This window comes from Budorcas taxicolor, chromosome X (assembly GCF_023091745.1).
Source record: "Budorcas taxicolor isolate Tak-1 chromosome X, Takin1.1, whole genome shotgun sequence".
NCBI classification, from domain to species: domain Eukaryota; kingdom Metazoa; phylum Chordata; class Mammalia; order Artiodactyla; family Bovidae; genus Budorcas; species Budorcas taxicolor.
Window position 1 is genome coordinate 88229319 of NC_068935.1, and position 25885 is coordinate 88255203.

Below are 25885 nucleotides of genomic sequence, written 5' to 3' on the forward strand. Positions count from 1 at the left end.
TTCTGACATTGCATGTAAAACCAGACTCTTTGTTCCAGCTCTCCAACTTGGTGAAATTTTCTTTCTCCTTTCAAATCTGCCAGTCTCCTTTACCACTAATGTTCATCAATTCCAAATTTTCTTCTCTCTCTCAGTGGAACAGATGGGACCAGGGTTATGTACTAACTAGAATTTTAGCAGGCCATTCATAAGAGGAATGATGAATGTCTCATCTTCTCTCTAGAGACGTGGTAATAGATGAACTGACTCCAGAGCCTGTACTTTGTCTAGTATATCTTGGAAGAATCAAGAGATAATTTTGCTATACTAAAAGTGTGGGCCTTAGCTCGGCAGTATTCGTTTCACTTAAGATCTTGTTAGAAATGTAGAAACCTAACCTCACCCCAGACTTTCTAAATTTTAAAGATCTCAGTTCAATTCAGTTCAGTCGCTCAGTCATGTCCGACTCTTTGCGACCCCATGAATTGCAGCACGCCAGGCCTCCCTGTCCATCACCAACTCCCGGAGTTCACTCAGACTCGTCAGTGATGCCATCCAGCCATCTCATCCTCTGTCGTCCCCTTTTCCTCCTGCCCCCAATCTCTCCCAGCATCAGAGTCTTTTCCAGTGAGTCAACTCTTCGCATGAGGTTTCCAAAGTACTAGAGTTTCAGCATTAGCATCACTCCTTCCAAAGAAATCCCAGGGCTGATCTCCTTCAGAATGGACTGGTTGGATCTCCTTGCAGTCCAAGGGACTCTCAAGAGTCTTCTCCAACACCACAGTTCAAAACCATCAGTTCTTCTGCGCTCAGCTTTCTTCACAGTCCAACTCTCACATCCATACATGACCACTGGAAAAACCATAGCCTTGACTAGATGGACCTTTCTTGGCAAAGTAATGTCTCTGCTTTTCAATATGCTATCTAGGTTGGTCATAACTTTTCTTCCAAGGAGTAAAGCATCTTCGAAGGAGTAAGGAAAGATCCTCAAGTATCTTTCAAATATGTATGTTAAAGTTTGAGAATGACTCCTCTATACAGCATGGTATCGTGCTTTTGATTGAATTGCAAAGAAGGGGCAGAATCTTGTTGGTATTCATCTATAGTCATAGGAGTATTCCTGCCTATATTTCATATTCTGCTAAACTCCGCAATATCCACCCTGACACTTGAATACCATGTGTGTTCATTTCCCAAGGATAACTGACCTTGTTTGGGAAAGGATACTTTCCTCTGCCTCTATTTGATACCAGCTAAAAATAATGAGTTAGAACTGGGAAGAAATTACTTAAGTTATAATTTGTTTTTAGATATTAGTTGCTTATAGCTTTTCCTAAGTTATAATTTTGAACTACAAGAAGAGTTTATCTGTTAATATTTCTTTCTTACTGCCAGGAAAAGTTTATACTTAAAAAATATATGACCAGGCAGACTGATATCGACAGTGACATGAGGGCCATTCTTGTGGACTGGTTGGTGGAGGTGCAGGTAAGCCTGACAACTGCTGCCTTAAGGGGCTGCTATTCTCTTTATTGATTATTCACTCAGCATTGCCAGGTCTCAAACAAGAGTAAAAATTTACTGAGTCTCCAGAGCTGAATAAGCCAGGATTCCTGCCCTCAGGAAGCTTATGACCTAGGGGACAAGATAAGACATGCAGGCAGATAAGAATAATACAAAGTAGAATATACTAAGTAATATAAGAATGCTATTAATAAGACACTGTGAGAACCCAGTGGAAGGAGAGAGATTTCTAGAAAAGGTAATCATGGTATGGTAGTTCAGTCATTCTCAAAATCTTGTAAAAGTATATGTAGTGATTGGATAAGTCTTTCAAGCTTTGGATGGGATGAGTAATAGGAAGGACAGTATAGCCCCAAACAGGGCAGATGGCTGTTTGTTCAGAGTTGACTGTTGAGGGAATATTGTTGTGAATACTTAATTATTACTTTACACTAATGAAGGTGTACTAGTACATGGATGTCAGTGAATATTTGTTGAATGAATAGAATTGAAGGGGTTGCTCTGGAGTTTGCAAGGAAATAAAAGGCATAGTCTGTGCTCAGCCGAAGAAAACGTAATATTGTTAAATATCCTTTAAATACCAGAGTAATGGTTCAGGCTCGCTTTGGAGTGACAAACCAGGGAAATGTGGTAGATATTGTATATTTGAAGATCAGCAAAGCATGAAAATGTCATTCTATTGAAATGATGAAAAATAGTAAATTAGATAAAGTAGAATCTGAGTAGATCTTAAATGAGTAAAATTGATCACAAATATTGCTGATTATTACCAAACAAGAGATTTCTAGTAGACTGCCAGTGGACTTTGTTTTGATTGACACTTTTTATAAATTATATAGATGAGAACAGAGAAGATCATCTCATCAGATGGCATGAAACTGGGAGCAGTTGTTTGTTGTTGTTTAGTTGCTAAGTCATGTCTGACTCTTTAGAGATACCAGCTGGAATGAACTGAATTTTTTAAAAAAGTTTTCGTTATTTTTATTGCACAAAAATTCACATTTATTATAGCCAAGTAAGAAATTATGATTACTTATGATCCCACAACCTACAAAGAGTGTTAATATTCATGTGTGTTTATTATGCCCCCATTTTAAAAATGGTACACTGATCACAGAGTCAGATGCCCAGGTCCTGTCTGAGACTTATCATATATTTTTTAAGTTCCATAAGCCATGCTAATGTATACCTTTGATAGAGAATCACAGTTGTAAAAAATGTGTTCCTATATATATTACTTTTGTAACTTTAATTTTTATATCTCAAAATAGTAAAATTGACTTTTGGTATACAGTTCTATGAACTTTTAACATTTTGAAATAATAGATTCACAAGAAGTTGCAAAAAAAATAGTATATAGAGAGGTCCTGTGTACCCTTCACTTGGTTTCTCCCAGGGGTAACATTTTGCATAACTGTCATATAATATCACAGTCAAGGTCCAGAGGCTTTATTTATATTTTACCAGTTTACATGCTCTTATTTCTTTGTGTGTTTAGCCTATATAATTTTATCACGCATGTGAGTTTCATAAGCACCATACCACAGTTAAGATACAAAATTGTTCCATCACCAGAATGATCCCTTGTTTTACTCTTTTATAGCCACAGCCATCTCCCTCCCCTCACCTTCCTGTCCCTGGAAACTTCTAATTTGCTTTCCATTTTTGTAATTTTGTGATTTCAGGAATGTTATATAAATGGAATCATATACTGTGTAACTTTTTGGGATTGACTTTTATCACTTACCATAATTCCTTTGAGATCTATACAAGTTGTGTGTATCAACAGTTTATTCCTTTTTATTGCTGAGTAGTAGTCCATGGTATGGATGTACCAAGGTTTGTTTAAACCTTCCCCCATTAAAGGACATTTTGAATTTCCAGTTTCTGAGACTGTGAGAAGAATGTCTATAAATATTAATGTACAGGGTTTTATGTTAATACAAGTTTTTATTTCCAACATCAACACCCAGGAGTGGGATTTCTGGGTCATATGATAAGTGTATGTTTAACTTAATGAGAAAGTGCTACAGAATGACTATCATTTTGCATTCTTACCTGCAATATATGAGAGTTCTAGCTGCTCTGCATTCTTGTTAGCACTTAGTATTGTTTGTTTTTAAACTTTGGCCATATAGATGTATAGAGGAATCTCATCATAGTTCTAATTTGTGTTTCCTCAAGGGCTAATAATGTTGAACATACTTGTTTGTATGAAGTCGTTTTTGATGAAATGTCTATATCTTTTGCCCAGTTTTAAATTGGATAGTTTATTTTCTTTGTGTCAAGTTATGAGAGTTCCTTATATATTCTGGTTACAAATCCTTTGTTGGATGTGTGATTTACAAATATATCACACCAGTTTTTTTTTTAATCTGTGTCTTTCATAGAGCAAAAGTTTTTAATTTTTATAAAGTTCAATTTTTATATGTTATCTTTCTAGGCTTAGTCACTCAGTCATGTCCAACTCTTTGCAACCCTATGGACTGTAGCCCGCCAGGCTCCTTGGTCCACAGGGATTCTCCAGTCAAGAATACTGGAGTGGGTTGCCATGCCCTCCTCCAGTGGATCTTCCCAACCTAGGGATTGAACCCAAGTCTCCCACATTGCAGGCGGATTCTTCACCATGTGAGAACTCTGCTTAAATCTAGGTCATGAAATTTTCTCCTGTATTTTATATGAATGTTTTAAAGCTTTAACATTAAATCTATAATCCATTTTGAGTTGAATTTCTATAAGGTATGAAGGTTTTGAAGTCAGTTCATTGTCTTGCATATGGATGTTTAACTGTTCTAACACCATTTGTGGAAAAATATACTTCTCCACTGAATTGCTTTAGGACCTTTGCCAAAAAAACAATTTGCCTTATTTGTGTAGGCCTATTTCTATACTTCTTTCTACATTCTGTTTCATTGATCTGTGTGTCTTTCTCTTTGCCAATATCACAGTCTTTATTTCTGTAGTTTTATAATAAATCTTAAAACTAGCTAATGTGATTCTTCCAACTCTAGTCCGTCTTTTTTTTTTTAATTGTTTTAACCCCACTTAGTTTTAGAATATCATTTTTATATATTTCTGGATTATATTTGCTAATATTTTGTTGAGGATTATTGCATCTGTTTATGATGAATGTTGGTCTGTAGTGTTTTTTTGTTTTTTTGGTACTGACTTTCTGGTTTTGGTATGAGAATGATACTGGTTTTATGAAATGATTTGGAAAGTATTTTCTTCTATTTTCTTGAAGACGTGTAGAATTGATGTTTATTCTTTCAGTGTTTAGTAGGATTCACAAGTAAAACCATCTGGGCCTGAAGGTTTTTCTTTTCTCTGAAGAATTTTATCTAAGAATATAATAGTTATGTGATTATTCAAGTTATTATATCAGATGACTTTTGGAAGTTTGTGATTTTCAAGGAATTGGTCCTTTCATTTAAGTTGTTGAATTTATGTTCATAGCATTTGCTGATTATTTAGTCGTTCATTCTTGATATTTAGTAATTTGTGTCTTCTCTCGCTTTATCAATCTTGCTAGGAGTTTATCATTTTTATTGATCTTTTCAAAGAACCAGGTTTTGGTTTCATTTGTTTTCTCTATTTTTCTGTTATCAGTTTAACTGATATGTGCTTTAATTTTCACAGTTTCCTTTCTCTTGCTTTGGGTTTAATTTGCTCTTCTTTTCCTAGTTTGAGGTAGAAGAGTAGATTATTGATTTCAGACTTCTTTTCTTCTTTATAAAATATTTCTTTCTTTATTTTATTTTTGGTGTGCTGTGTCTTTGATGTTGCGCAGGCTTTCTCTAGTTGCAGTGAGCAGGGTTACTGTCTAGTTGTAGTGCATGGGCTTCTCATTGTGGGGGCTTCTCTTGTGGAGCATGGGCTCTAGGGCAAGTGGACTCAGTAGTTGTGACACACTGGTTTACTTGCCCCGTGGCATGTAGGATATTACCAGACCATGGATCAAACCCAGGTCCCCTGCATTGGCAGGCTGATTCTTAACCACTGGACCACCAGGGATGTCCTAGGACTTTTCTTCTTTTCTAATATAAGCACCTAATTGCTATAATTTCTCCCTAAGTACCACTTTTAACTGCTTGAACTATTTAGAAGTTTGTTTAATCTCTAAGTGTTTGGAGATTTCACTATTATTTTTCTGTTATCGATTTGTAGTTTAATTCCACTGTGGTCAAAGAAAACAGTTTGTATAATTTTTAATTACTTAAAAAAGTTTAAGGTTGATCAGAATATGGTCTGTCTTGGTGAATGTTACATGTGCACTTGAGAAGAATGTGTATTCTGCTATGTTGGATGGAGTGAGTGTTCTATAAAATGTCTGTTAGATTCAGTTGGTTCATGTTGTTAATTTCCTTATTATTTTTGCTGATTTTCCATGAACTAATTCTGTTACTGAGAGAAGAGTATTGAAGTTTTCAACTACGATTATGAATTTGTCTGTTTCTCTTTTCAGTTTTGTCACTTTTTTCTTTGTGTATTTTGAAAATCTGTTGTTCAGAGCATATGAGCATATATTTTTAGGATTGTCATGTCCTCTTCATAGTTCTTTAGGACTTGCTTTTTTTTTTTCTCATGTAATAATGCTCATGTAATTGCAAATATCTTTCTAGTTAAATTGACATTTCTACATCAATTTTGTCAACTGTATAGTATTCTGTTTTCCCATCTAAGTACTAACCAGGCCCAACCCTGCTCAGCTTCCAAGTTCAGATGAGATCAGGTGTATTTCGGGTGGTATGGCCTTAGACCGTAGTATTCTGTTCAACTGGCATTATTTACTCAGTCTCCTATTAATGGGCATATAGGTTATTTCCAATAACCCTGTAGTGAACATGCATACATTTGCATTGCTCATAGATGTACTTTTGTTTTTCTGGAATAAATTACTAGGAATAGAAGTATTAGACCAACAAAATGCATATTTAAAATTTTTGTAGGTAAAAAACTATTTGCGGGGGCTCTCAATAACTATTTATTGCTTTAAAAAATTGAATTTATCCAATTGTGTATAGACAACTATGCTTGTGAAGTGTCTTGCCCAATTGTACGTTTTCAGTTCAGTCAAGTTCAGTCACTCAGTTGTGTCTGACTCTTTGTGACCCCATGGACTGCAGAATACCTGGCCTCCCTGTCCATCACCAACTCCCGGAGTTTATTCAAACTCATGTCCATTGAGTCGGTGATGCCAGCCAACTATCTTATCCTCTGTCATTCCCTTCTCCTGCCTTCAATTTTTCCCAGCATCAGGGTCTTTTCAAATGAGTCAGTTCTTCACATCAGGTGGACAAAGTATTGGAGTTTCAGCTTTCAGCAACAGTCCTTCCAATGAATATTCAGGACTGATTTCCTCTAGGATGGAATGGTTGGATCTCCTTGCAGTCCAAAGGACTCTCAAGAGTCTTCTCCAACACCACAGTTCAAAAGCATCAATTCTTTGTTGCTAAGCTTTCTTTATAGTCCAACTCTCACATCCATACATGACCACTGGAAAAACCATAGCTTTGACTAGATAGACCTTAGTTGGCAAAGTAATGTCTCTGCTTTTTAATATGCTGTCTAGTTGGTCATAGCTTTTCTTCCAAGGAGCAGGTGTCTTTTAATTTCAAGGCTGCAGTCAACCAGTGATTTTGGAGCCCCCCAAAATAAAGTCTGCCACTGTTTCCACTGTTTCTCCATCTGTTTCCCATGAAGTGATGGGACTGGATGCCATGATCTTAGTTTTCTGAATGTTGAGCTTTAAGCCAACTTTTTCACTCTCCTCTTTCACTTTCATCAAGAGGCTTTTTAGTTCCTCTTCACTTTCTGCCGTAAGGGTAGTGTCATCTGCATATCTGAGGTTATTGATATTTCTCCCAGCAATCTTGATTCCAGCTTGTGTTTCTTCCACCCAGCGTTTCTCATGATGTACTCTGCATAGATGTTAAATAAGCAGGGTGACAATATACAGCCTTGACGTACTCCTTTTCCTAAAGAACAACATTAGAACAATACAAAAAAGGAAGATTATATATACACACACATATATATACATATATATGTATATATATGTGTGTATATGTATATATATGTGTATGTATATATATATAGAGAGAGAGAGTAGTAAGAGTGTGCTCTAATTCCTCCATTGTCCTCTCCACACAGTGAACACCAGCCAGTCTGTGTACTGAGGAAGTCCTCCAATATTTCTAGGAAGGTCTCTGGACCTGCTGTGGGGTCAGCTCAGTCTCAGATCTGGTCTTACTCCAGGTTATGCTTGCTCCCAAAGTCCACAACTGCCTGCAAATTCCACAGTCTCAGGCTAATTGTGTGCATGTAATCCGCTGCAGCTGTGACTGCAGTAGTTTATTACCTCCCTCTTTGCTCACACAGCCACTGGTGCTCCACTTTGGTTTCAGACCTGCCTCTGCTTGTAGGCCGCCCTGTTGTGTCTGTTTCCCACCCAAACTAGTGGGGGCAAAGGTAGCAGCTTTTTAGGGCTCACTTGCTCAGTTGGGCTGTGGAGAGGGAGGGTTATGGAAGCCACAGTTGGGGTGTTTGGGGAGTGTTTCCTGGGACTCAGGCCTGCAGGAAGTTGCTAAAGTTCTTGGTGGGTCATGTGCTCCCACAGGAATTGGCCTTGAGTTGTATGTCCCTTGGCAGAGCCAAGCAGTTTAGGCTCCCCAGAAGATGCGGGCAGTAACCTTTGCCTGCTTATGGCTTGGTGGCAGCTACTACCTCTGCGGTCAGGACTACAGTGATGGCATTTAGTCCCTGTCTCAGGCACTCCCCCTGGCTTTGAGTCTTCGGCAGTGGCCAGTCAGCTTGCATTCTCCCTCTGGGATTGTAAACTACAGTCACATCTAGTTCCACCTGTGGCGCTCTTGCTGGCTTGGCATACTTTGGTGGCAGCCAGGCATACCTTCTTCTGGGGTCAGGCAGTTCACAGCCCTTGGCATTCTCGGAAGTGGGTTCCTGGGATCTGTGAGCTTGGGGAGTTAGGAGTTCTTGTGGCAACAAACTCTTGCCTCTCTGGGAGGCCCAGGCTTTTTCCTGGACTTCCTCAGCTGTGTTGTACTAGCCCCTGAGTATCTGCATAGCAGTCAACCCCAGTTCTCTCCCTGGGGCCTGAGCCCTGAAGCCTTAATCCTCAGCACCCAGCCCCCCTCTTGCCACGGTGGGCGTGCAAGCTGCTTCTTGGCTGGGAAGTGCTGGCTGGCAACATCTCTGTGGTGAATTCTCTCTGTTTTGCCTTCCGAGCACCTAGTGCTGCATTATCCTTGAGGGTCTGAAGCTCCCCCGTCCCCACCCGTGCTGGAGTGTCCAAATGTGCAGAACTTTTCTGCCTTCATGGCTCGCTCCCTGGGTGCAGGTCCCTGTTCCAAACTCCCTTGTCTCTTTTTATCTTTAGCTTTTGCCCTACCTCATTCTGAGGAGATTGGCTTGCCTTTTTGGAAGTCTGAGGTCTTCTGCCAGCATTCAGAAGGTGTTCTGTATGAGTTGTTTCACGTGCACATGTATTTTTGATACATTTGTGGGGAGGAAGGTGATCTCCCCATCTTCCTCCTCTGCCATCTTGAAAGTTTCACACCTAAGGTCTTATTACTCTTCTTGAGTCATTTTTGTAGTTTATATTTCATTAAAAATCATTGATTTCATGGATATTTTCACAGATATTACTATAGATTGCATATGGTATTCTTTTGCAATCCTTTGTAATTATTTCTTTTCTCATTCAAAATGTGTGTGATGTGTTATCTCTCTCCCATGTATTTCCATGCCTTTTTTTCCTCAGTTTTCCTCAAAAAAGATTGATTCAGTCCTCTGGTCAAAGAACCAGCTCATGGATAAATATATAACTCTTTCTTTGAAACGTAATTTATTACCATCTGCTTTCATCTTTTTTATTTTATTAAGCTTTATTTGCTGTTTTTCCCTGGCATCTTAAAATGAGTGCTTAGTCTAATTTAATTTTTTCTGACTTCATAATAAAAGCCTCAAAACTATATATTTTTTTCTAAGTAAAGTTCTGACTATATCCTACCAGTTTTGAAAGATAGTATTGTAGCTATCTTGTTTTTTCTCAATAAGTTGCAATTTTTATTTTCCCTTTGAGCCAGGCTTTTTTCTTTAAGAATAATGCTTATGATTTTTTCAAATGCATTGCTTGTCTTTAGTTTGTTTGGTTTATCCTTTTATTGCCAATTTCTAGATTTATTGTATTGTGTATTGAGTATGTGACCTGAATGATAATTTCTGCATTTTTTTTAGTTAATGAGATTTTCTTCATGGCTTCAGATATAATGGGTTTTTGTAAATAGTTCACTGATGTTTGAAGAAAATATGTATTCTCTTTAGGGTATAAGAATCATTATATCTATTTTGGCTTAATAATTATTATATAATTTATATGCTAATTTATTTTTTCTGCTCAACTTACCAAAGTCTAAGAGCAATGTGATAACCACCTGTAATCATTGTTTAATTAATTTATCCTGGCATTTCTTCACCCCCTCCATCTCACCTTAACCACTCTGTTCTATACAATTTTTAAGCTACAAAATTAATACATGTTTAAAATATGTATTTATATGTTTGTGTGTATGTACAAAAACTACTGTTTTACTCTATCCTTATTTCTCAGAGATAACTATAATTTAGAATGTATCCTTTTTGTCTTGTTACTTCTATTAAGTTTTTGACTATCCTTTCTTTAAAAATGTTGAATTATATGAATAATACATGAATGCATATACATACACACATATATAAAAATATAGCTTTTTACTGAGTGTGGGTTTTTTGATATCTTTTGTTGCATGAATAGGTCATGTGCCACTTGCTCTTTCCTCTTAATAAGTCTTAATAATCTTCCCATATAAGTAGATCTGTACTTATAGATAATATTCTACCATATGGATATTGTTGTTGCTTACTTAACCAACCCCTTTGGACCTGATCTATTAATTGACCCTCAAGAAAGATAAGATAACCTGCATACTTTTAGTTTATTTCTTCTGCTGTTTTGAGTCAAAGCAGTCTAGACTTTTAGATTCAGATTATTATTTAATATATTACCTTCCCTATAAATAATTATTTTTACATGTCTATATGTAGATCTTTTTTTCCTTAATTTTATCTGGTATGTTGTGGGTCCCTTCGCTCTAAAGGTTCAGTCTTTCTTTGGCTCAGAGAAAATTTTATTATTTTTCTCTCATTTTGATTTCCCGTGTGTGTGTATGTATCTCTCCAAAATCTGTTCTCATTGAGTCTCAAGTTTTTATTCAACTTTCTTTTACATCTCAGTTCTGGGAAAATTTCTTAAAGTGGCCTTTGAATCATAGATTTGGTTTTTTTCATAATCTAATATACTGTTCACTGCCTCTATTGCATTTTATTTATGTAGATATTTTTTCATTAGAAATTAGTCTTTCTAGATTCTCTTTTCATAGATTCAGTGTCCTCTCAGATCTAGTTGAGAGTTTACTTTAAAAAAAATTAATTTATTTGAATTGGAGGCTAATTACTTTACAATATTGTGGTGGTTTTTGCCATACATTCACATGAATCAGCCATGGGTGTACATGTGTTCCCCATCCTGAACCTCCCTCCCACCTCCCTCCCATCCCATCCTTAAGGGTCATCCCAGTGCGAGACAGCAAGAGACACAGATGTAAAGAACAGACTTTTGGACTTGGTGGGAGAAGGTAAGGGTGGAATGATTTGAGAGAATAGCATTTAAACATGTATATTCAGCTCAGTTCAGTCGCTCAGTCATGTCCGACTCTTTGCAACCCCATGAATCGCAGCATGCCAGGCCTCCCTGTCCATCACCATCTCCCGGAGTCACTCAAACTCATGTCCATTGAGTCAGTGATGCCATCCAGCCATCTCATCCTCTGTCGTCCCCTTCTCCTCCTGCCCCCAATCCCTCCCAGCATCAGAGTCTTTTCCAATGCGTCAACTCACTGCATGAGGTGGCCAAAGTACTGGAGCTTCAGCTTCACCATCATTCCTTCCAAAGAAATCCCAGGGCTGATCGCCTTTAGAATGGACTGGTTGGATCTCCCATATGTGAAATAGATCTCCAGTCCTGGTATGATGCATGAGACAGGGTACTCACGGCTGGTGCACTGAGAGTTTACTTTTAAAAAATTTATTCTATATCTTTGAAGTGAAAAGATTTCAATACATAGACACTTGCTCTGGTTCGTCAAAGCATTTCTCCTTGAAAAATTACTTGTTCTTTTTCATATATCTGGTAGATTTTCTCTGTTTATTCATCTTTATAGAAGGTGGTCTTTGAGTTTTGGAACTTGGGATGAATTTTATCATATGCTTCCTAACATATATGAATACATACACGCATATTTTAAGCATATATTAAGTTCAACGTTAAGAGTAATCTTTGTATTTTCTATAGTTTTGATTGATTTATCGTTTCCTTTTGTTTCTTATCCATTTCCAGATATGGAAAAGAGTTGTTTTTGAAGAATTGGAAGGATATGCCTGACAAAGGCAGTTGTGAGGGAGAGAACCTTGCTCCTATGATGAAAAGCTTCTCGTCCTCATTTTGTATAGCTGATTGGAATTATCCACTCTTCTCTAACTGGCACAAAGTTAGGCTCCTAATTTGAAGCCTGATTCTGAGCAGTCAGAAAAACCATATCATGTGAAAAATAGAGGAAGTCAAGTTATTTGGTCTAGAATGAAGATGTATAGGAAACATAATAACTAAAACAGTAGCTGAGAGGCTGTCACAAGAAGGATTAGACTTGTTCCATGTAGTCCCAAGTGGTAGAGTTATGTTAGAAGAGTCTTGTCTCACATTCAAGGAAGGAAGAGTGCTGTAACTGACACAGCTGCTAATTTAAATATTTATTGACTCCACATTTCAACAATTCATTCAGATACTACCTACTCTTTTTGATGTTATCATTTGATAATGATGTACTGATGGGTGGCCAGTGCCTATGTGAGGTACTGCAAGGAGGCTATGCATCCACTAGCTTTGTTGTTTGCTCACAAAGGCATCCTCAGAGAATTGCTGTTTTTCATTTTTACACTTTTTTTCCTGTAATTATTTGACCTCAATTTCTTGACACTTAGAGGTGATAGTCATTACTTTTCATCTGCATGAACTTTCCCCATCCCTTTCTTATATGTTCCTTTGGAAAATGTAGTAGGCAGAATAAAATGCCTGCATCCTAATCCTCAGAATCTGAGTATGTTACCTTATATGGGAATGGAAAATTAGACTATGGAATTAAGATCATAATCAGCTGAATTTAAGGTAGCGTGACTATACTAGGTTATCCAAGTGGGCCCAATTATAATCACAAGTGTTCTTAAATGTGGAAGAGAGAGAGGCAGAGAGTAATGCAGTATAGGAAAGACTCCGCTGCCCACTGCTGGCTTTGAAGATGGAAGGGGCCACAAGCCAAGGAATATGGGCAGTTTCTAGAAGCTAAAATAGATTCTCTACTAGAACCTTCAGAACGAAACATAGCCCCACTTTGCACTTTGATTTTTTTAGTCCAGCAAGCCCAATGGACTTATGACCACCAGATCTGTAAGGTAATAAATCTGTATTGTTTTAAGCCACTAGTGAAAGTTGCTTAGTCATGTCCAACTCTTTGCAACCCTGTGGACTATACAGTTCATGGAATTTTCTAGGCCAGAATACTGGAGTGGGTAGCCTTTTCCTTCTCCAGGGGATCTTTCCAACCCAGGGATCGAACCCAAGTCTCCCTCATTGCAGGTGGATTATTTACCATCTGAGTGTGATAATTTACTGCAGAAGCAGTTGGAAACTAATAAAGCCAGATTTCTGAGAACATCCAGGCCATATCCCAGGAACAATAAGAAAAGCTTCATGGTATTTCTGTTATTCAGAAATGTAATATATCTATCACTGAACCAATGTATTCAATCATTATCTGGTAATTATTTGCCCATCCAGTTATATATCCATTTCTCCAGTGCTTTTTATGGACCTCCATTTGGTTATCTAGCCTCTGGTCAATAATATTAGCCAATGAAAAAGGAGGCCCAAAGAAGTAAGTAAGCTTACATTAAGGGCAATATCTACTCAGTAGAAAGAAGAATTTTCTGTTAAAACCAGGTTCTATTTGGAGGTTCTGTGGCAGAAACTGAGTAACTATTTGGTGGAGATGTTAGAGGGGATTCACACATTGATTAAGGTGTTGGACTGTTACCAAGCTCATTCTGCTTCCTGCACAATACAGTAAATCGGGAGATGAGGTGTTGGGGCAAGAAATAGTGACCTTTATTCAGAAGGCTGGAAGTCTGAACCATCTTGCCAGGGTCTAGATGTTAGTTTCTTTTATAAAACAAAGAGGAGGTGAGGTGAGAGGTAAAGTAGCAGGCCATAAGTGGGGGAGGTGAGAGGTAAAGTAAAAGGCCATAAGGTGTTGCAAATATTTACTGGTTTCTGCCAGGAGGGGTATGTTAATTTCTTCTTTCTGGCAGTCATTCACAGGTGGGCTGAGTCAGGATGTTTTCTTTGAGCTGAGTTTATTTTAGTTTAACATTCAGGCCTGGGTGGGGGGCAGGATTCCTGCAGATAGGCCATTGTGTATGCTTTAAGCTATAGGCAACATCTCTTTACAAGTTACAAGTTAATCAACTTGTAGAATAAGGAACAGAATACAAAGGTTAAAGTAAAAGAAACAGACCCAATATGGAGTCAGATTTGTTATTCCCTATCACAGGGCTAGTATAAATTGTATTGTTTTTGAATCCTAAGAACCCAAGGTGTTGTAAGGAAGAAGCCTCAGTGAGGATTGTGTAGGACCACCATGAGTGCAAATTGTGCCTACACACAGCGTCCAGGCAAGGCAAAAGCAGGCATGGAATCTAGATAATATACTTATTTGCTAAGCTGTGCATTCTGACTATGGGGTTGCTATGCCCTGAGGCAAAGGCACCTTTTGCTAATTTACATAAAAGTATTGTCTACTTGATAAAATGTGTGCCTGTAGGGCTGCATTCACCCAGAGACACTTTTTTTCCTATTTTGCACAAAGATGCCATATGAGCTCGCACTAACTGTGGGACTGGGGCTATAGGAGAGTTTCTTGGACTTGGTGAAGGCAAGAATAAGGATAAATAAGAGAAAGAAGGAAAGGAAGGTTATGCTACTAATGCTTTAATCTCTTTCTGGCTTCTTTAGCCCCTCAGCTCACTTACAAACTGTACTATTGGTACTTGCTCCCAGTCCATATATTCTAATAGCATATCTAGTTGGGAAGAGAAACTAATGAATGAATAAACTAATAAACAAGTCCCTTTATTTCAGAGCTAAATAAACGTCTCTTTTGGGAGTTCATTGTATGGGGTAATAGTGTTTTTTGTGCTGGTCTCAGCCTATCAATAACTGATGTCATGGCTGTGGTTCGTATTATGATAGCAAAACACCCTTCAGCAATAATGATAGGAAACTTTGAAAAAATACAGGTTTATTAATTACAGGGCTTGGAAATTACAGAGCACAGCTGGGTACTCATGGTGAAGTTGAGGTTGGAGGGAAGGAGAGAGAGAAACAACACACATGTAAACATGCGGGCCAGGGGGTTCTGCTTTTACTGGGTCAGAGGTGGGGGCCTAGGGTTTCTGGTGCTTACTCTTTATTGGTAAATTTAAAACATAAGAGTAAGAATTTAAAGCCTGGGAAGAGAAAAATAATCAGTCCAAATGATCAGTTATCAAAACCAACCAAGATCTCTAAAACAAAGAAGCCTCAGTGGGGAAGGTGGCCTGACTATCTTGTCTTGTGACTGGCAGTGTGTTCATTGGACATAGCCATTCTTGAAGTGGATATCTCTTTGAAGTGGATACTTTGGCAATCAAAACTTAAGCCAGGTGCTGGCATTACAAAAAGTCAATGCTTAGGGTTTACACTATAAAGTAGCAAATGCGGAGAACAAGAATCTAAGTTTTGGAGGTGAAAGAGAGAGGGTGGCTTCACTCAAGGTGCTCATAGAGAAGGCAGAGCATCTCCCTCTGATGTAAGATTTGTCATTTACCCAAATGTGTAGGGATAGGTATTGCCAGGGTCCTCAGAGGCACGAGAGATACAGCCAGGCACCTAGCTGAAGCATTTCTTACACTTATAGCAGTTTCAGCTGGCTAGGTCTTGTAGTTACAATGTCCTCAATACCACAGACCAGGTAGTTAGATCCATCTGGATATGGCTTTGGAGTTGGACAACATTCAGATTCCTGCCTTGTTTGTGTATTCCTCCAGATGACCTTTGAGATGAGTCATGAGACCCTGTACTTGGCAGTGAAGCTGGTAGATCACTACCTTATGAAGGTAATATGCAAGAAGGACAAGTTACAACTCCTTGGTTCCACTGCTTTTATGATTGCAGCAAAATTTGAGGTGAGCCCAAATCCATGGGACTTGGAGAAAATTAATTAATTTCTGTCCAAGCCATGTGTGTGTGTATGTACATGTGTGTGCACATGTGTATAACATGCATGTGTATATATATTATATACATACATACCACATGTATGCATGTGTATACATTTGCATATATGTGTATCTGTGTGTGTATACAGTTACATTCATGAACACAATTAAGTTTTCCTATCAAATTTTTGTCTGTCTTCCATGGCAGGGAAGCTGGTATTGGGTGCAAATGGTGGTGTATTTGTTTCCTGGTATCAACAAAGTTCTCCTGTTTCCTCTTTGAAAATGTGTGTATGTGGACATATTCCTAGTTAAATGAGTTGTTCTTTTTAAAGCTTCCTTCTGTACCATTATTCTCTGTCCTCACCCCCTTTTCTTCTTCCAGCAACTCCATCTCCTTCTGGTAGAGTCTTGAATTGCATGTATAAGGAAGCATTTCCAAATCTAGGTGCTGGAGACATTTAAGAGAAAATGGCCTAGTGTAGATGGTAGTGAGTCCATGTAAATTACTTTTGAAGTAGCATTATAAAAGCAAGTAGCTGGCCATAATCCATCTAACTACTTTATCTGATTCTTTCCTCTTCCTCAGGTACTAAATGGTCTTGTTCAACTCTCATTTTTCCTTCAGATAGGCTAATAGTAGAAAACCTTATGGTTTAGGAACAGAGAAGTAGTAACTTCCACTGAGTGCAAAAACCTTTAGAACTGTGGATTTGTTTTTGTGTTCCCTCCTCAGCTGTATCCCTAAGTAGCTTTCCACTTCCCTTCTTCACTGCTAGCTTGTACCTCGATCAGTACCTCCCTCTCTAACTCGAACTCTCCCTCCTTTGCTCCTTACTTGCTTCCTTCTTGCGCCAGTTCTGGCCCACATCCCCGCTTCTGGCCCTCACTCCATTTCCACACTTACTCTGCTTGTGTGCTCATTACACCTCTGCCCTTGCTCCATAGCTCCCTTCCTCCCTCCAGCCTTCTTTCAATTCCTTCCTTGATCCCTCATTCCATGCTTTGAACACTCACTCCATGCTGAGCTCCCTCCCTCCCTCCATCTACCCACCCACTTCTTGCTCTTTCCAGCCCTCCTTTTCTTTATCTTTCTCTCATTACTCCCTCCCCTCCTCACTTGCTCCCTCCGTCCATGATCCTCTCCTTCCTACCCTGGTTCTGTCCCTTACTCCTCCATGCCTCCCTCCCTCCTACCACCCTCCTACCCACCCTGTTTCTCCCTCCATTGTATGCTCCACCCTCCCTCCCTTTCCTTTGTTCACTCTCTTTTCTCCTTCCCTAGCTAACTCTCTTCCCTCTGTCACACACTCTTGCTCTTCCTTCTCTCTCCTTCCTGTTGCTCTGCTGGTGCCTGCTCCCCTCCCTCTTTCTCCCCTCCCCCTTCCCCTCTTACCCCTTTCCTTTCTCCCTCTTCTTTTTCTGCTGGTTCCTTCTCTCCCCTCCCTACTTGCTCCTTCCCTTCCTATCTCCCATCCTTGCTCCATGGTACCCTGACATCATGACTCCCCACCCCCCCCTTAACTTCCTCTCAACCCTCCTTCCCGGTTTGCTTTCTTTTTCTTCCTTCTCTCTCTTCTCCTTCTCTCTCTCCCTCCCTCATTCTCCTGATGTTTTTCCTCTCTGGCTCATTTCCTTCCCTACTCTCTTACTGTCTGGTTCCTTTATTCCTCCTCTCTCCTTGCTCCCTCTCTGCTCAACTCTCTCTCCCTCACACTTGTTCTTTGTTCCACTCCATCCTCTTTTCCTTCCTGGCCTCTTCTTTCCCTGGCTCTCCCCCTCATTCCTATCCTCCCACCCTCCTTCCTGCCCTTGCTTCCTAACCTTCTTGCTTTTCTTCCTCTTTCCCTTCCTCTTCTCTCACTCTCTCCCTTGTCCCCTGCTTCCCTCTCTAGCTCATTCCCTTCCCTGCTCACTGGCTTCCTGGTCCATTCCCTTGCTCCTCTTCCTCTCTCTTTTTCCTTCTCTCTCTCCCTGCTCCTCCCTCTGCTTACCTAGGGATGTCCTTGTGGATTGAGCAAGTATTCCCTGCCTCAACCTCAAGGGGGTTAAAAAGAAGCTAGGGATCCCTGACTAGCCAAGCACAGGAGGGAGAAGGAAAGTGCAAGATGCTCTTGTTAGCAACTTTTGGAACCAGGAGTGCCTGTCTTTTAGTTGTCAGGACAAAGGGCCCCCACTAGGTTTTTTTGGAGCAGGAGTGTCTTCCCCTCACAAGACTGAGAAGTACAGAAAGACTTTTGCAAGGGGAGGTAAGGAGATGATACGAGAAGAGAAGAAAGGAAGGAGCCACTGGTAAGTAGAGCAGTAGAAGGGAGAATTTCTCGTTCTGGCCTTGTCACTAGGTGGTTGTGTGACCTCAAGCAAGTCTCTTTCTCTCTCTGGCCCTCAATTTCCTTGTCTGCAAACCCAGAGGATTGGTCCAGTTTGTGATCTGAAGATAGGGAAAGTTGTGAGAAGAATGCTGGAGTGGGCAGTGAGGTGCAGCTAGAGAAAAGATTCAGGGGTCGTCCTACCTCCTCTTCCTCACCCCAAAGATAAATTTCAACCTGCAGAGGGCAGGGCATGGGAAGGTGCTCCTGAATGGGGAGAGAGGTGGTGTTCTCACTCTCCATCTGCCCTGGATCTTCCCAGTCTAGCCCCCCTTGCATGTCCTCCCACCACCTTCAGTCTCTGCTTGGGTTCCTTCTGTGCCCTTCTCTCTGTCTCTCTTTCAGTGCCTATTACCCCAACAGTGACCCCTCCCAAACATCCTTATTCATTGCTTAGACTAGGAAACAAAGTGTGGGCTTATTTTCCATCCCTAGCTCCCCTTTCTGTGGTCTCTTTCCTTCCATCCCCCTCAGAGCAGGCCTTAGCTTTCCCGTTTCTGGCTCTCTCTCATCAGAAGAGAGGTCAGTGCTTCCAGTCCATGTGCTATGTTGTGCCGCTTCCAGCGCTGTAGGAATCTACCCCAAAAGGCCTTGTCCTCTCTCCTCCTGTGTCTCTGATTTTGTTTTTCAGATGGACTGCTCACATCAACCAGATGCTGGCTCTCAGAGCTACCCTGAAGGTTTATTCCAGGGAATGTTATTACCTCCTATCATTCACCCCCTCTTCCCCTGCCTTTCATCTCCAAGCAGAGAGGAATGGGTTGTCTTTGCCTGTTTGTGACTGCCTCTCCTCTCCACCCATAGGAGCGCTGCCCACCTAGTGTGAATGACTTCCTGTACATCTGCAACGATATGTATAAGAGAGACGAGATGCTCGCCATGGAAGCCAGCATCCTGAAAATCCTCAAATTTGATATCAACATTCCCATCGCCTATCATTTTCTGCGCAGATATGCTAGGGTAAGAGGGAGGAAGCACATCTTCATTTTCCCACTGCTGAGTTAGTCCCCTCCATTCCCAGAGTGGCTCCCTGAGTGGTAGGGAAAGGGACAGCTGAGGACAGGGGAGTTTCTTCAAGCCACCCTCCTAGAATGGTGATCTTCATGGAGTGTGGTGGTGGTGGTGGTGGGCAGAGAAAATTGCAGATTTCAATGGTATGCCTGTAAAGTTTTGAGGTGAGGGCAGAGTAGGGGAGGGGAAGAAGATTCTTTAATCAGGAAGGGACACATGGGAAGTTTAGAGGAGATGCTAGCAAAGTTCTTTTCCTTCACCTGAATATTGCTTACAAGGGAAGTCACTTTGTAATTATTCACTTATTCTACAAGTGTGTTTTGTGGAAGGTTTTGTGTGAGTGTATGTATGTATAAATATACATGAAAAGTGTTAGTCACTCAGCCGTGTCCAACTCTTTGCGACCCCATGGACTTAGCCCACCAGGCTCCTCTGTCCATGCATTTCTCCAGGCAAGAATACTAGGGTGGGTTGCCATTCCTTTCTCAAGGGGATCTTCCCAATCCAGGGACTGAACCTGGGTCTCCCGCATTGCAGGCAGATTGTTTACTGTCTGAGCCACCATCAGTTCAGTTCAGTTCAGTTCAGTCGCTCAGTCGTGTCCGACTCTTTGCGACCTCATGAATCGCAGCATGCCAGGCCTCCCTGTCCATCACCATCTCCCGGAGTTCACCCAGACTCACGTCCATCGAGTCCGTGATGCCATCCAGCCATCTCATCCTCGGTCATCCCCTTCTCCTCCTGCCCCCAATCCCTCCCAGCATCAGAGTTTTTTCCAATGAGTCAACTCTTCGCATGAGGTGGCCAAAGTACTGGAGTTTCAGCTTTAGCATCATTCCCTCCAAAGAAATCCCAGGGCTGATCTCCTTCAGAACGGACTGGTTGGATCGCCTTGCAGTCCAAAGGACTCTCAAGAGTCTTCTCCAACAGCACAGTTCAAAAGCATCAATTCTTTGGCGCTCAGCTTTCTTCACAGTCCAACTCTCACATCCATACATGACCACTGGAAAAACCATAGCCTTGACTAAACGGACCTTAGTTGGCAAAGTAATGTCTCTGCTTTTGAATATGCTATCTAGGTTGATCATAACTTTTCTTCCAAGGAGTAAGCGTCTTTGGAAGCCCATAAATATATATGTGTATATATGTGTCTCTCTGTGTGTGTATGTAATATATATGTATATATTATACATGTTTGTGTATATATATGTGTGTGTGTGTATGTGTGTGTGTGTGGATTCAAACAAGAAAAGATTTCTAGTCTGGAACCTGGTGCAAAGATAGCAGTTGGAGGCCTTTGGCTTTTCAAAGGATGGCATATACAGAAAGGGGAGGTGGGAGGGTACCATAAGTACAGTTGGTATTTTGGCTTAAGATCCTAAAGATGGCAAACACCATTGTTGATTTCAGAATCTCCCCTCCTAAAGATTCTGCTTTAGAGACAGGGTCCTTAGTGTGAGTCATGGTGGCAGAAGTACATCACTCAGGCAGAGAACCATTTAGGCCCAAGGTAGGATAACTGGAGTGAGTGCAGGGGTCATCTGCTTGGTGCCAGTGTTCTGTACTGATTGCTGAGTCAGTCTTCTTCCTGCCTTTAGTGTGTCTATGCCAGCATGAAGACACTGACCTTGTCCCGCTTCATCTGTGAGTTGACCCTGCTGGAATATGACTATGTCCAGGAGAGGGCTTCCAAGCTCGCTGCTGCCTCCTTCTTCCTGGCCCTCTGCATGAACAAGCTCGGACACTGGGTAAACACTTGTGGGCAGTGGGGAAGACCGGGTAGGGGATTTAAAAGCACAGGCTCAGCTCTGGAGGAAGGTATAAGTTAGGGTTGTGGGAGACTCTGTGACAAAACTGCTGCATATGTGCTGTTATGAATCCTTTAACATCTTGACCTCTTAGGGGCCTGGCTACCTAAAGGTTTTCTGTAGCCCTGGTTTTGAAGTATTTTATTTCATTTTTCTTTGTCACATTATCATTTGTTCTAAAGACAGCTCACCTGAAAGCCCAATATCACAAAACAGACTAATGTGAAATTATTTTTATTGTGGCAGGGGGTGGGGTAGACCCACTTCTTGCCTTACCCTATGCCACCCCTGCTCCTAGCAGTCCTCTCAGAAAGCTTGGCCCCATACAGGAGTGCTCGTTGGAACAGGATTTGGCAAGTACTGACCCAGAGAATAGAGCAGTGAAAGTAACTGTCTGTGTATATAACAGGGGACTCAGATATAGACTATAGTACTCTTCTCTGAAGCTGAAGGCCTTCACAGCCTCCTTCCCCAATACAAATAAAATGTATATTTGATGCTTTCTTAATTTTATGAAAAATTGTGAATGAAAACAAGTTTAGAAAACTATGAACTTTTTGAGGTGTAAATGAAATCCAAGTAGAAGAGTTTGTTCACAAATGAGCATACTCTTCCCAACCTCCCCTAGGCCCCTCCAGCCTAGAGATTCTAGCACCACTACTGATGGAAGAACCTCTGTGTGCTGAGAAAGAACCCTAAAAACAGTTGTGTGAACTTGGACAGGCCCTGAAATGTCTTGGGACAGAGAAAGCATTCAGTAAATGGCAGTGATGATGATGAAAAAGAATATGTAATAATAGTTAGCATTTATTGAATGCTTAGATGGTAGTCTAAATACTTTGTGTATTAACTCACTTAATCTTCACAACAACCCTATGAAATCAACAGTATTATCCCTATTGGACAGATAAGAAATAAGTTCCCGTGTTTGGCTAATGAGAGGCAGAGCTAGGCTTTGAGAACTACGAGTCTGTTCAAAGTATATACCTACTCTACAATCAGAATGGATGTGGCCGTAGCTCTGGAGTCATGATCCTGGAGGCCCTATGCTGACCCAGGCTTTGGATCCTGGGGAAGATTGGTAGTCTTGGTAGGGAGGACGGTTGAGAGGCTCAGGGCAGCAAACTTCTTGCCAACCAGCATAGAAATATTTCAGTATTTTAATATTTGATGTGGATGTACTAACATCAGCTAAATGTCAGTCCTGATCTGAACCCAGGTAGTCTGGCTTCACAGTCCTGTACACTACTATATGTGTGTGTGTGTGTATATATATATATATACACACACACACATATATACATATACATACATACTGCTATAGATGAGAAAGGCTTCACACAGAATGTGACTTTTGAGTTGGGTCTTGAAAGATGAGTAGGAACATGTGAGAAGGGACATTCTAGGCAGAGGGAAGAATGATTGAAAAGACGTGAAGGCAATAAGGAAACTGTGATTTGGGGGAGGCAGATAAGATATTTCCTATGGATAGAGCAGGGAATTATTAACACGGAATGGTGAGAGGTGAGAGCAGCATTCCAATGACTGCCTTTGCCTGTGGCAGTGGTTTCCAATATTCCGTAGAGCCCTGAGATTCCTGCAGAAGTATCTCAGGGCCATGTAAAAGGGAAAGGGATCCAAATTGGTGGACTTCTTATCCCCTGCCGCCAATTCCAGGTAAGATAGTTGGGAAAAAAAATGAGTTCAGGGAGAATAATATAAGACGTTTGAAGAAAACTCCTGCTTTGCAGAATAATAAATCTTCCTTTCTCTACCCGTGGAACTCCCATTAGACTTTTAGCACCTATTGTAGATGTCCACTTCTCTACAAAGCTTTCTGTGGCTCTCCCAGACAAAAGTCATGGGTCCTACAGCTCTCTTCCTCTAGTGTCCCATGCTCCCTTCCCTGGTAGCACTTCCCACACATTTTGTAATTCTCTGTGTGCATGTCTGTCTCTCCCACTAGACTATACACTCCTCAAGGGTAGGAGCCTTAGTCATCCTTGTATTCCCAGCATTGTGTATGAGGCTCGGTTAATATTAATCCTAGCTCATATGGTATGGGCATATGCTAGACTCTGTTTCATGTGCTTTATGTATATTAGCTCATTTAATGCTATTATATAATTACTGTGATGATCCCCATTTGACAGATTTAGAAACAGTGGCACCAAGAAGTTAAATAACTGGTTCAAGGTCATGTTGTAGGTAGAGCTGGAATCTGAACCCTAGCAGCTTGCCTGCAGAATCTTTGGTCTTAAACACTCTGCTATACTCCTTTTGCCACATGCTAGGCATCCTTAAAGTTGAATGAGAAAATAAATACATGAAATGATAGTTGTTTGAGCCAGAGGGGAAGAACAACCTAAAGTTCCTGATTTTTGTTGGGACCTCAAGTTTGTTCTGAGGTTTGCCTAGCCATTGGCTCTTAACCTGAGAGTGCCTAAGTTATAAAGTCTATCCTGTTCCTTGAATTCTCAGTGGATTTCAGTTTAAATACCTATGACTGGGCCTTGTATCCAGCTGGTAACATATGGATATGGCCATTCCACTAGCTTGCAGATGGAACATATTTTTCTAGGTAGTACCCTATAATTATTGGCCAGTATCTGTGCTGTATGAGTCTGAATTGTTTGACTATCTTCTCTGCCTGTACTATGGATAGGAGGTTTGGACTTGGGTGTTGGAGACAGGAAGGGTCTGCTTCCTGTCATAAATGTCACTGTTCATGTTGTTTCTTCCAGGCTCCTATCCTAGAGTATTACAGTGGCTACAGGATCTCTGATCTTCACGCCTTGGTCAGGCAGCTGAACATCCTACTGACTTTTCATTCTTACAATAGGCTCAAGACTGTATGTTCCAAGTATTCGCATGAGTAAGTATCAGTCTCCAGTTGAGGTTGGGTTTATGCTTTGTCATGGGGAGGCCCAGATGAGCCTCACTTAAGGGGAAAGAAAGATTCAGATACTTTTTTACCTTACTTTCTGTTCCAGAGTTAAAGCAAGATAGGGAACCAAGGGCCAATGTCCCACTTATTCCATGGAGCCTCCTTGCTTTGGCCTGTTTCACACTGACCAGACCCCTCTTCCTTTTTCAGGATGTTCTTTGAAGTCGCCAAAATCCCACCCTTGGACATGTTGGCACTGGAGAAAATTTTGAGGTGTTGCTAATTCTGAGGCCGAGGGTCTGGTACTCTGGCAGCAGCCACCAGGGCTGGGCAGGCGCATAAATAGGCTGTATTTATTCTGTCTTTGGATTTGTCTTTTCATCACTTTTCCTCGTTTTTATACTGTTTGTCTTTTCCCAAACTGACAGTGTTGTAAGTATTTAAATTTTTTTTGTACAAAAGAAAAGTTGTTGTAATATTTGATTATAAATTTAATAAAAATAATGGTTGTTGTTAAAATGACTCACTTCCCCTTTATTGCTCAGGAGCCCCATACGTAGCCCACAGATGTATTTTCCTCTGCCCAGTAAAGGCTGTGCCTCAGGGTCTGGCTTATCCAGTTTCCCTCTTTATTTGAAGGTCTTCCCTTCAAAGGAAGAGGAATTGAGCTAGGTGTACATTGATGGATGAGTCTGTAGAAGGAGCACCCTGGTGCTGGGAGGGGCAGTCCAGAGAGAGAGACCCCTTACAGACAGACAGGCCTCAGTGTTCAGATCTGGGGCAGCTGGATGTTTGGCCCAATATCCACCAGTCCCCTTTTCTGGTTGCCTGCTTTCTTTGCTTCTTCCTACATGATGAAAAGGTAAGGATCAGGATTTTCACTGAAATGTACCCCTACTTTTGCAGTTAGGTGACTTTCTAGAGTCTAAATTAAAAAAAAACTTGGCGTGGTGCACTGAAGTCTCTTTTGGTCCTTCAGTCAAGAGGAGAAATTTCCACTGGTGAAATCTGCAAGATGTCCCATGAATGGAAGCATCAACCACTTGCTCAATCCTTCCTTCATAAAGCTTTCAGGAGGTTCTACACTCTCTATCCTATGTTTGTGGTGAGGTATACTGATACAGCACTTCCCTGCTGGCTCAGACGGTAAAGAATCTACCACTTCAGTTATTAACAGAGGACTTGGACATCCTCTATGCCAGTTGATGAAGAGCCACTGCCCCAGTCTTGCCTCTAGGGCTTCTAGGACCTCCCATAATCTAGCAACTGAATCAGGTAATGTCTGTCGTAGCAAGAGACCTCCAAGGCTCTGTTCTAGTATTGTGACAGGCAACTGTTGTGATTGCTCTATGGCTGATTATCACTTGTCAAATATTTTGAAATTTAGTCCTAGAGGTAGGTATCTGGTAGAGGGGGAAGTCATTGAAGACTCTCCAATTCTCATCTGAGCCCCCAGGCTAGTCTGGTCATATCTCCTTCTCTGATAAGTTGGACACAGGAGGGAGAGCATGCCATGCCTTAGATTCTTACCCATTGTGTTAATTTTCCATTCTGTCTCCCAGCTTGCTTTGTTTTGGTGACCAAGTATCATTAGGTTTATGCCTGTCCCCTCCCGCTGCCTTGCAGAGTGACTGAAGGGTACAGCCAGAGATGCCCAAGTTGCTTGGCAGTGATTTAGCTGGTACAGCCAATTTTGTATAAACATGTGAAAAGCACTAGGCTGGAAGTCGTCTTGCAAATCTCCAACCTCACTAAAAGGAGATCTCTTGTCTGTACCCGCTTTTTAATCCTGCAGCTTCATCAGGGGGAACAATTGACTGTTTTACTTTCTCTCCTTTTTTCCACCTCTGTTGTTCTTTAGTAATGCTAATGAAACTGAA

General features: G+C 40.8%; 1 protein-coding gene across 1 annotated transcript in view; it reads left to right on the top strand.

Annotated features, from left to right (window-relative positions):
* CCNB3 (cyclin B3) overlaps nucleotides 1–24294 on the top strand; it is a 37286-nt gene extending 12992 nt beyond the window's left edge. Inside the window, exons 6-11 of the mRNA XM_052663701.1 lie at nucleotides 1375–1467; nucleotides 15760–15897; nucleotides 19104–19259; nucleotides 20909–21058; nucleotides 23863–23993; nucleotides 24216–24294. Coding sequence (XP_052519661.1) covers nucleotides 1375–1467; nucleotides 15760–15897; nucleotides 19104–19259; nucleotides 20909–21058; nucleotides 23863–23993; nucleotides 24216–24288 — 741 coding nt within the window. The 3' untranslated portion in view covers nucleotides 24289–24294. The remainder of the gene's footprint in view (nucleotides 1–1374; nucleotides 1468–15759; nucleotides 15898–19103; nucleotides 19260–20908; nucleotides 21059–23862; nucleotides 23994–24215) is intronic.
* The last annotated feature ends 1591 nt before the right edge of the window (nucleotides 24295–25885 follow it).